The sequence below is a fragment of the Calidris pugnax genome, unplaced genomic scaffold (assembly GCF_001431845.1).
Source record: "Calidris pugnax isolate Ruff unplaced genomic scaffold, ASM143184v1 scaffold44, whole genome shotgun sequence".
Taxonomy (NCBI): Eukaryota; Metazoa; Chordata; class Aves; order Charadriiformes; family Scolopacidae; genus Calidris; species Calidris pugnax.
The window spans coordinates 37,775,423-37,786,486 of record NW_015094506.1 but is presented as its reverse complement, the minus strand read 5'-3'; the positions used below and the strand labels follow the sequence as shown (position 1 = coordinate 37,786,486).

Below are 11,064 nucleotides of genomic sequence, written 5' to 3'. Positions count from 1 at the left end.
AGGCTCATACCCATGTTCCCAAATCTAAATGCAAAAGCATATATCACCTGAAGCTCTGGTGAAATTTATTTGTACCATGGCTCATCAACCCTTCCTTTTTCTGATGAGTTTTCATGAGCTCTGCTACCTATGCATTCTTCCACGCAATATTTAATTACACTATTTTAGCTCATTACCTGTAATCCTTGTTCAGTATTTTCAGCTCTTTTAAATAAATCAGCTCTTTGAAGTATTTTGTTTCTTTGGAGTTGATTTCTCAACATTTGTTTCCCAGCTCATGTCTTGGTGCATGTGCTGAACCAAGAGCAAAAGGTAGGCCAAATAGCTTCAAAAGGATGTCTTGTGCCCCTAGTATAATATAAACTTCTTTGAATTTAGTCTTTCACATGAATCATCATCTGAAGAGTTTAAAAACGTTTGATCGGTATATATGCTATCCACTGCATGCTATTAAAATACAAAACACTTCTAGTTTTATTGATGTCATAAACACACCATGTTAGCATTTTAAAGGTTTTTTAACAGTATTTTAAATGTTTTTTAACATTATTTTAAAGGACATCCAGACTGAATACGGGTATTTTCTGCCTAGGCCATTTTCTTGCAATTAGATTCCTGAGAATCACAGCCTGGGAAGGCTGTTACGAACTACTTAGGATCTTCAGACAGGAATTTATGCATGCGTAACTACTCCCCTCCTCCATAAAACCAACTTCCTCATCTGTCGCAGCTTTGCAAACCAACACTCCTCTGCCTGCACTCCACAAAAATCTTAGTGAAAGAAAATGGCAGTTACAATTCTTTAAATCAATGTATCTAAAAGTCAAGGCTGTCATTCCCTCAGCACTTTTCTAAAAAGATCACGGACTACAGACACTCATACACGTTTCTCCTCCGAACAGCCTCACTTACTTCAGAGCAAGACACTGGAACCTGTGTGCAATTACTGGCAACCAGAATTTCTTCTGGTCTAGGAACTGTATAGAACTACGTAAAAGTGTTAAACAATCTGCAATGCACTCCTAGCCCTTCTTTGTCTAAATAATACTGAGTTAACCATACAAGTAGAAAATGAAAGGTTGTCAAACACAACTGCTACTCTAATCTCAGAATCTAATCACAGCCTATGCTGCCTTTCTGCAGTCTGCAGTCATAAAGTAATTTCCCATAAACGTATACACAGCTCTGCCCAGCTTCCTGAAACTGTCCTGTAACAGTATTACGCTGCAGTTCCCATTGAGGTGTTGGCCTCTTCTCCCAAGTGAATAATGACAGGACTAGAGGAAATGATCAAGTTGCGGTAGGGGAGGTTTAGATTAGGTATTGGGAAGAAGTACTTTACTGAGAGGGTGGTCAGGCACTGGAACAGCCTGCCCAGGGAGGTGGTGGAGTCACCATCCCTGGAGGTATTTAAGAAACGTGTAGACATGGCTCTTCAGGGCATGCTCTAGTGCCCAAGATTATTGGTGTGTGGTGGGTGTGATGTGGTGTGGTGTTGTGGTTTTTGTTTTGTTGGTGGTGTGTTTGGGTTTTTTTGGTTTTGTTTTTTCGTTTGGTTTTTTGTTTGTTTTGTTTTTTTAAGGTTGAACTCGATGATCTCAGAGGTCCCTTCCAACCATGGTGAATCTGTGAGATTACTGGGATGCTGAGCACATCAATTCAAAAAATATGCTTTGTGAAGCACTATTTGATAAAATTTAAAGGGGGCTTATACAAGACACCTAAAGTGCATTGCATGAAGAGAACTGGTAAAAATATCAACTATGGCAACGATAAGGAAGTCAGTAAAATTTTACTTCTCTAGAGCCACAGCAGCTCCTACATTAATGATATGAAGACAAAAATACTATTTTTTCTGTAAACCAAATTTACAATCTTCTAGAGCTTATTTTGTCATTTTGAAACTGGATGTTACCAATATTATATTATTCAGCACTATGACATTTGCATGTGCATACTCTCCCAAGTACTCCACTTTACCACACTGGAGAGATTTCATCTCAGACTTACGCCCAGTGCCACGCAAGGGCACTGAGAGCCCCCAGCGCCAGCGAGATGGCAGCCTGCCCGGGGATTTTGCCTGCCTAGGCCTCCTTATTTACAGAAACACGGAAAACTTGTCACACAGCACGACTGCAACTTCAGACAGCATCACCAGCAACCAAAAGGCTGGGCACACCCCTTTGCTTTAAGCTTTTTGTGGTAACCACACATGACACCATCTTTACCATCTCCCCAACTACCGCCGCCCTGAAACCCTAAGGAAGGAGGTCCTCCTGCCAACCGTTCCACCACTCGGCCCTACCAAGAGAGGGCCCTGTGCCGCCTCTGCCGAGGAGCCAGGGCGGCGGGGGTGGCGATATCGCGCCCCGTCCCAGCTCTACGGACATCGTCGCCCCTCAGAGGGGGACAGAGGCGCCTGAGAAGGGACCGGCGCCTCACGGCGGGTCAGGCGGGAATGCGGGCTCCTCACGCCGGGGAAGGGGCCGGGGGAGGAGGATAACAGACAGGGGACAACCGGCACCTCAGCTCAGGCGCGCCGCCCCTCAGGCACGCGGCGTGGGCTTTCCCACGTGACCAGCAGCCAGCAGCCTGATTGGCCGGCGGCCTCGTGGGGGGCTTGAGGCGCGGGCGGCGGAGGGGTGTTGGGCAGAGGGGTGTTTGCCGTCAGGACGCGGAGGGTGTGTTGCCATGTTCGGTCTCTTCACTAAGGTCTTCTCCTACTTCTGGAGACGGGCAGGTGACAAGGAAGGAGAAGATGAGAGGTGGGCGGCCTCAGGTAGGAGCTCCTGGCCCCGTTGTGGGTGCGCGGTGCTGGGGGCAGGGCCTGTGTGTGGCTTCAGAGCTCTTGAGGGTGTTGGTCTCGTCCCCCACGTGAGTGGGGCTGAGCGAAGACTTGCTTCTTTAAGAAAGGAAATTCGGAAAAGAAGACAGCTTTTTGGCTACAGACCATGTGGGAGTGTTCCTAGTGGTATTTTTTTGCCATGTTTTCTGAGTAGGGCAGGTTCCTGTTGCTGCTTAGAGTATGCAGTGAGGTGTGAGGGGAGTGCCGGGCTGGTGGGTGAGAGATGCTTTGGGCTTTGTCTTGCACTACTGCCTTAATAAGTAAACCTACATCTTTCTTTGGCTGTAGAATGGAGATGATTGTGTAACTTTGATGTTTTGAGGCTCCAAAGTGGTGTAAATTTTAGACACTTTTAGTAGCATTGTTCAGTGTATCAAGAAGTGCTTTCTCATATTTATGAATGCAGCAAGCAAAAAAGATTACTTACTGTATGAATAGTTTTGCTTGTGACTGTAGCTAATAATATGTTAGAAATCTAAGCTATCATACTTAAGTCTAGCTTTAAGCCTGAAGGAGTAGTGCAGTGAAGCTGAATGAAAGTTTGTGTGATATTTAAGTAGATACTACTTTTAATTCAAAAGAGTTGAAACTCCTAGGTCTGCAGAGAATCAGCACCACGTCTCAGTTCAAAACTGTATTAAATGTAATACAAACAGATGTGAAGAATTAATTTCTATAACCTGTTTAGTTTTACTGCTTTTTCAATATAGAAATCTTAAATGTGTTGGGGTACCAGTGCAAACAATACTGTGAACTTTCTTTAGCCATGGAAAATCATGAGAGTGGTTGTTGGCCTAGAGCTTTTGGGAGAAGCTGTTTAGCTTGCAGATATTTCTTTATCTCAAGTTTTTCAAGGTATTTGAATATATAGGGAGGTAATCCTGGCCTGACTGAACAGAGCTTTGCCTGGAACTCAGGGAAAGAAAAAAAGTTTATGACCTCTGGAAGAAGGGCCGAGCAACTCAGGACAACAACAAGGATGTTCTGAGGCTGTGCAGGGAGAAAATTAGAAGGGCAAAAGCCCAATGAGAACTTAATCTGGCTACTGCTATATAAGACAATAAAAAATGTTTCCATAAATACATTAACAACAAAAGGAGGGCTAAGGAGATTCTCCATCCTTTATTGGATGCAGAGGGAAACATAGTGACAAAGGATGAGGGAAAGGCTGAGGTATGTAATGCTTTCTTTGCCTCAGTCCTTAATAATAAGACCAGCTGTTCTCCAGGTACCCGGCCCCTTGAGCTGGAAAACAGAGACAGGGAGCAGACTGAAGCCCCCATAGTCCAAGGGGAAATGGTTAGTGACTTGCTACAACACTTAGATGCACACAAGTATATGGGGCAGGAGGGGATCCTCCCAAGGGCACTGAGGGATCTGGCGGAAGTTCTCACTAAGCCACTTTCTGTCATTTCTCAGCAGTCCTGGCTAACTGGGGAGGTTCCAGTTGACTGGTGGTTAGCAAACGTGATGCCCATCTGCAAGAAAGGTAGGATCAGATGATCCTTGAGGTCCCTTCCAGCTAGTGTTCTATGATTCTGAGAGGCCAGAAGGAGGATTCAGGGAAACTACAGGCCTGTCAGTCTGACCTCAGTGTGGGGGACAGTTATGGAGTAGATCGTCTTCAGTGCCATCATGCGGCATGTACAGGACAACCAGGTGATCAGGCCCTGTCAGCATGGGTTTATGAAAGGCAGGTCCTGCTTGACTAACCTGATTTCCTCCTATGACAAGGTGACCCACTTAGTGGATAAGGGAATGACTGTGGATGTTGTCAACCTAGACTTTGGTAAAGCCTTTGATGAGATTTGTTTCCTTCCTTCCTTCCTTCCTTTGTGAAGTAAAGCCTTTGATGAAGCATAGCTATCTGTTTGAGGGAGGTGAGGTGGGTCCCACTCTACACCACACTAGTGCGGCCCCATCTCCAGTACTGGGCGCAGTTTTGGGCGCCTCAATATAAGAAGGACATCAGACTATTAGAGTATGTCCAGAGGAGGGTGACCAAGATGGTGAGTGCAAAACCACTGAGGAGCTGCTGAGGTCACTTGGTTTGTTGAGCTTGGAGAAAAGTAGGCTGAGGGGTGGCCTCCTGGCAGTCTACAACTTCCTCATGGGGGCAGGGCAGAGGATGGGGAGGTGCTAATTTTTTCTCTAGTGATCAGCGATAGGACATAACGAAATGAAATGAAGCTGCGTCAGGGGGGTTCAGATTGGTCAATAGGAAAAGTCTCTTCATTGAGAGAGTAGTTGGTCAGTGGAACGGGCTCCCCAGGGAAATGGTCATGGCACCAAGGCTGTCAGAGTTCAAGAAGCATCTGGATGATGCTCTTACTCATATGGTTTATTTTTAAGTAGTCCCGTGAGGAGCAGGGACCTGGACTTGATGATCCTTATGGGTCCCTTCCTACTCAAGATATTCTGTGACTTTTTCATGCAACTTAAAGAATTTTGGTTTTACGATGTAGTTTGTATTTAACTAGCTTTCTTAATTTGTTGAAACCATAACTTGCTGTAATACTTGAATACTTAAATGTGGAACTGTTTGGCAACTGTTGGTATTTTTAGTTCAACGAGAGAATGACCTTTTGGTAGAAGGCATAGCACTTTCAGTACCATTCATTACTTGTTGCAAAGTTTTGTAAATAAGTGATTTGGTTTTATGTCAGCCTGTTTTCCTCTGAATGCAGGTGATAAAGAATTAAAAACTGTACGAGGAATAGTGACGAGATTTTGCCATGATTATGGGATGATAGATGACATGATAACCTTCACAAAGGATGCTGTGGCAAAAAATATGGTGCTGGCTGTTGGACAGAAGGTTACTGCCACTGTTGAAGAGGATAAAACATCGGGTGGCCTGAAGGCCATCAGGGTAAGAGATGAAGATAAATAGTGGTCCCACTTTCTCTATAAATCCCTTGAGACTTTCTTTTGGAAGTTACTATAGTTTTAGCCTCCCAAATCCTACAAATTAGGAGAAATTGCCAGCCTGTCACCTAGTGGGGATAGCTGGGGGGTTTTTTTTATTATTTTATTCCATTTCCTTTAAAATGTTGCTCCTTTAATACTGATTCTCTGAGTATAGGTCTAGATGTAGTGTGTATGAAACTACTGGTTGAGACAATTGTGTAAGAATTTCTTTAATCATACCTAGTTATAATCTTGGTGCATTAACTTCTTTTGAGCTTCAAAGTCAATTTTATGTTATTGTTATATGAATGGATAGGAAAATAAAAACAGAAGCTGCGAGTTTACTCTTTTTGCACTGAAGTGAGTAAAAACAAAATTCAGAACTTCCTATTGTAAAAAATTGGCCACTTAATGTACTGGATGGTTATAAAAATGGAGATTTCGGTACCTTTCTTGCTTTTTACGTCATTTGTAAACCTACTTCAAGCTTGGTTATATGTTGGCACAACTTTAAACTGCAGTAACTTTTTAAAATTGTATAGGCTGAACTCTCAGGTGCCTGTGACAATCTAGCTGAGAAGCTGAGCCAAGTGGCGCTTCTCCCTTTCAGCATTATGTAAATATGACTGGTGCTTCAAGGGCTGACAGCAGTGCAGAAGCAGTTGACAGCAGTGTGCTATGGAACCCATCTTCTGGGCTTGTATCTGCTTGGCTTAACTGCATTCTAGTTTAAGTACAGTTCTAGATTAGTGCACTTCATCTAATAAACACACCCTAACTAAAAGTCTGAGCCAAAGCTTAAGCTGCTTTTATAGACCAAATAACTTTTATCCTAGTTACACTGTTTATCTTCGGTTTTCTAGTAAATAAATGTTTTATAGTTAAGCATTTTATCAGCTTATGCCCGTCCCTAAAGAATGTAATCAGCCAACGTAGGGGCTTCAGGGATCATGTTCCAGATAATAAGAAGGTAATAATTAGCCAAAGTGTTCTAATGTATCTAGTAATCTTATTAGTAAAGTTCTGATACATAGGTTTAACAAGAGTGTAAATTACCAGACTGAAGAATTTGTCATTACTGTGTTAAATTAGCAAATGATACATAAACTGGGGAAAGGCAGTCAAAATCCTGCATTGATAAGCATATAGTATTTCTGATTCCTCATGCCTTTCGTTTATGCACCATCCTGATTTTGGTACTTCAGGGATGATTTGGTCAGTTGCCAGCAGTGTTCAGACAGTCTGCAATCAGATTGCTGGGAGGGGCCCTCTTGTCAAAATCAAGAAAATTCTTAAGTAGACCTAAAGCAAGGGAAGCATGAGAAAGATTTGGCACATGAACGTGTAATTAGAGAAGTTGTCAGTGTTGCTGCATGCACAGTCTTCTTAAAAGAGAAATTGCTTACTGTTCACTAGTTATGGTTTTTGTGTACAAAAATAAACAGCCACAGTGAGTACAGAATTATCTAATAAGGACCTTGACTTCCATAAGCAGTTGAAATTCTGGTATTTATTGTAGGGATATATGTTTAATATATAATTCTAAGTATCAACTGTTTGAATGTTGGTTTTTTCTGTATTAATAGGTAGATGCCATCCAGAATACATGGGAAGATCCCAGTCCTACTTGTGATGCTTCAGAGCCAAATATGAAAGTATTAATTGGCAATATTACCTCTCTCTCTAAGAATGGTGGCTATATTAATGAGAATACTTTTTTTGCAATGAAAGATGTCTGTGAAGGTGTGTAGGGCCATTCTTGTTCATTCTTCCTTAACTTTTTTTATATGTACAATAGAAGTATTTTCTGATGAACTTGCAGTCCACATCTCAAATAAGTTCTAATAGAGTGTATGTAATGAAACATAGTGATTTGGGTGCAAAAAGCTACCTGTTCATTCTCACTGAGCATAACTTACATGCAGTCATGTAAGCAAAAGTTTCATGTAAGGAAAAGTTACATGTAAGCAAGTATATTTTTCCACTAGCATCTCTTGGGTGGTTAGTCACAACCTACTGGGGGAAGAATTGTGAAGAGTAACTCACTGGATTTGAATAATGCATTGCCCTGGCTGTGTATTTTATTCAAGTTAAACTAGTTCTGTATGGGAGTAAGGGGAATCTTAGCAGCAGCAGCAATTAAACTTGAGAAATGTTCTGTTTTACACAGGTTTCAAACCTTGTGAAGGTGACTGGGTGGAAGCAAAATATTTTATTAACCCAACAACATGGAACAGTGAAGCAGTTGCTGTAAAGCCTTTGAGGTATAAGCGAGTCGACAAGGTAAATGTTCTGCACGTTGGTTTTTGGCAAGAGGAATCTTGTGTAGAGTGAGGTTTTGAAGGTGATTTTTAAGTTGCTGGTATAGGTAGGTCTTCTATCTTACATTTTTAGATAAAATGTAAGAACAGGAAGAGTAAGTAACTTATTTACTGGCTATCAGTTGTTTATTTGGATGATTACTGTTGTGTTAGCTACATTGGTTGTAATGAGGATGGATTTTCAGAATCTTTTTTAGTAGTATTGACTGTGGAATTTATTGTGTTTAATTTATCCAAGTGTTTTGGCTTAAAAACAACCATCTTCCCCCCCCTTTTTTTTTATTTTAATGAAAATGTTTGTTCCCTCTGGGAATACATTTATTAGGTTTATGGTTTATTGTATTTGCCTTAACTGTATATTTTGAATAATGTTAGCATGTCAAGCACAGTGATTCTATGTTAAAGCTGTATGTTTACCTTCCATGAATAACTGAAACTTCAGAATGCAGCTCTGTTAATGCTAGAACGACTGTTGCAGGAAAAAACTATGCGATGGTAGTATGCCTGGTAGCTTAAGCAGATAATATCAAGTAACACTAAATAAAAAATTGTTACAGGTTCGCATTTCCAGCATCTGTGGAAGAAGTGGTACAGTAGATGAGAGTATATTTTTCACTTTGGATTCATTGAGACTTCCTGATGGCTATTCACCTTGTAGACATGATCTAGTGAACACAATAGTGGTGGAGAGCAATCAATCATGTTATATTTGGAGAGCTCTCTGCTTGATGCCAGTCAGCCAGAATGGGTAATACTCGTTCTTTCATTCTCTTCCCACTTAATAATCACTAGAGATGAATGGTAATTATGCAGCTTAAATTCTGTTGCGTCTGTTAAGTGAGAAATACTGTGAATTCTTCACTAGTTGACTAGAAGGCATGATGGTTCATTGGGAAGATCAGACTGTGTTATGATTTGGCCCTTGCTTTTTCTTCCTTTTCAGGGGGTGGGGACATCTGTTGTCACCAGAGAAGCAAAACTAGTAGCAGCTGAGCTCAGGGATATTGATAGGCAAGGAAGGAATTTTGCATGCTTTTGTTAGAAAAGTGCCAAGCTCGTGCTCTTACCTTGTGTTTCCTCTAATCTGTGTTCTTCCAGTGAAGACTTTACTGTTTGAAAACCATTCTCAGGAAAAATTATATAAAGTGGATGTTTATTTAATCCATTTTCTTTAAGTTGTAGTAATTCTTCAGGTATCTGTCCTAAACAGAATAGTTTAACGAGCTGAATAGTGGCGATTTGTTGGGCCTGCAGATATCAAACTGGGATGTTTTGCAGGCACTTCAGATGGCATATGTGATGTGAGGAGGATCTGGACAGATTGCAGAAAAGGTTAGAAAAAGTAGATGATGTTCAGTATGGAGGAGAGGAAAAATTTTGTGAAATAATCAACTGCACAAATGTAGAACGAGCAACAACTAGTCACAGCAGTTCTGCAGCAAAAATAGGGAGTTAGACTTGTGACGTTTGTCCTGTGAGAAGCAGAAATACTGGCCAAATCTATATAAATAGGGGTATTACCTGTAAAATCTGTCGCTCTGAGTGCTAACAAGCCCTTGGTAGGACCAACATTGATTCTGCAGGCCAAAAATAAGCTGTTGACCAATTGGAAAGTCGAAAGGAGAACAAAAAGAACATTCTGATACCTCTCATAGTCATTGGCAGAACTTGCCTTGTTCAATCTCTAGGAAACATAGCTAAGGGTGTACGTATGTCTTCAGAGGAACTATAAAGAAGCTGTTTGCACTAGAGATAACAGGTAGAATAGATTTAAATTGTACCTAGATAAGGCTTGAAGTGTTTGCATCACTTTGTACACTGGTACAGTTTGTTTACTTATTTTTTCAGGTGGATGTATTTTTAGTGATGGATTACAGACGGATAGAGAATATTATTACTAAAGCCAAGTTACAGAAGTAGGTTTCAGGGTTAATTTCTCAATTTTTGTATATTTCCTACTATATCAAAAATTGAGGCATCTTAAGCTGCAATGGGAGACATCTAGTGGGCTTTGCTAGTAAATTGATGTACCTGATAAAGAACAGCTGCACTCATTTTCTACCTTATTTTATTATATAAATAAGGAATACTTAAGGTGTAAGGTTATTAACATATTTCCAAGTTATTTTCACGCCACTTTATCTAACTGGACAGTTTCTTAATGGTAGAATAGAAACAATCTTTAAAGGGTTTCTAGAGGTAGCTGACACTGAGAGCTTCGAGCTCTGGTCGCTGTCTCAGACAGGGAAGAGCATGTCACTGGTTTCATAGCCATTTTTTATCAGTCATGATATTGTTTTTCAGCTTTTTAAAATTTCTTCTTCAGTTTTGTGCTTTCATATTGTAGCAGTAAGCAGAAGACAGAAGCACTTGGGGTACATGTTGAAATACTTCCAGTCTAGTCATTTTACCTCTGAGCTCCAGCACTAATCAAGACTCTTAGTAAGGACCCGCTCTTTGTTGCGTCTTGGTTCAGCTCCCGAAGAGATCCATAACAGCTTCAGTCACCCTTTGATTCAGCTCTTCAGCAAAGATTAGCTAGCTTCTGAATCATTTTAGTCTTGTATCCAAAGTTTTATGCTGGTTTATTGTGCTGCTGACAAAAGGCTTGTTGTTTTTAATTTGCTGCTTAAATTAGTAAATGTAATTTAATTGTCTTGGAAGTAAAAGTAGCTGAGAAAAAGTGAATCCTCTCAACTGCTTCTTCCTAAATACTGTGACTGTGCTTTGGTATAGTGATTCTTAAACTAGTGCTGAATCAAAGACACTTGCTGAGCCTATTTGTCTTTCAAAATTGCTAACTAAAATTATTTTTACAGACAATCTCACTCTAATGGAGTCAATCTGGATGAGCCTTATGAAAACTTAATGAGAGACAAAGGAGGGTTGGAAGTATCAAGAATGACTAACTTTGGAACTCTGAAGCAGGGGGAATCTAAAAGAATGATCATTTGGATAGAGTAAGCCTTTCTGATTGTTCTAAGCTTT

At 40.8% G+C, this 11,064-nt stretch overlaps 1 protein-coding gene across 3 annotated transcripts in view; it reads left to right on the top strand.

Annotated features, from left to right (window-relative positions):
• The first annotated feature begins 2,691 nt into the window (after positions 1-2,691).
• Positions 2,692-11,064, top strand: part of MOV10L1 (Mov10 RISC complex RNA helicase like 1) — a 40,216-nt gene continuing 31,843 nt past the window's right edge. For 2 of the 3 annotated variants that reach the window (XM_014963480.1, XM_014963482.1), the window contains exons 1-6: positions 2,692-2,779; positions 5,533-5,717; positions 7,342-7,498; positions 7,926-8,038; positions 8,634-8,824; positions 10,896-11,036. In XM_014963480.1, the coding sequence (XP_014818966.1) occupies positions 2,692-2,779; positions 5,533-5,717; positions 7,342-7,498; positions 7,926-8,038; positions 8,634-8,824; positions 10,896-11,036 (875 nt within the window). Of the gene's footprint in view, positions 2,780-5,526; positions 5,718-7,341; positions 7,499-7,925; positions 8,039-8,633; positions 8,825-10,895; positions 11,037-11,064 lie in introns of all 3 variants that reach the window. The other variant, XM_014963481.1, reaches the window with a different exon arrangement.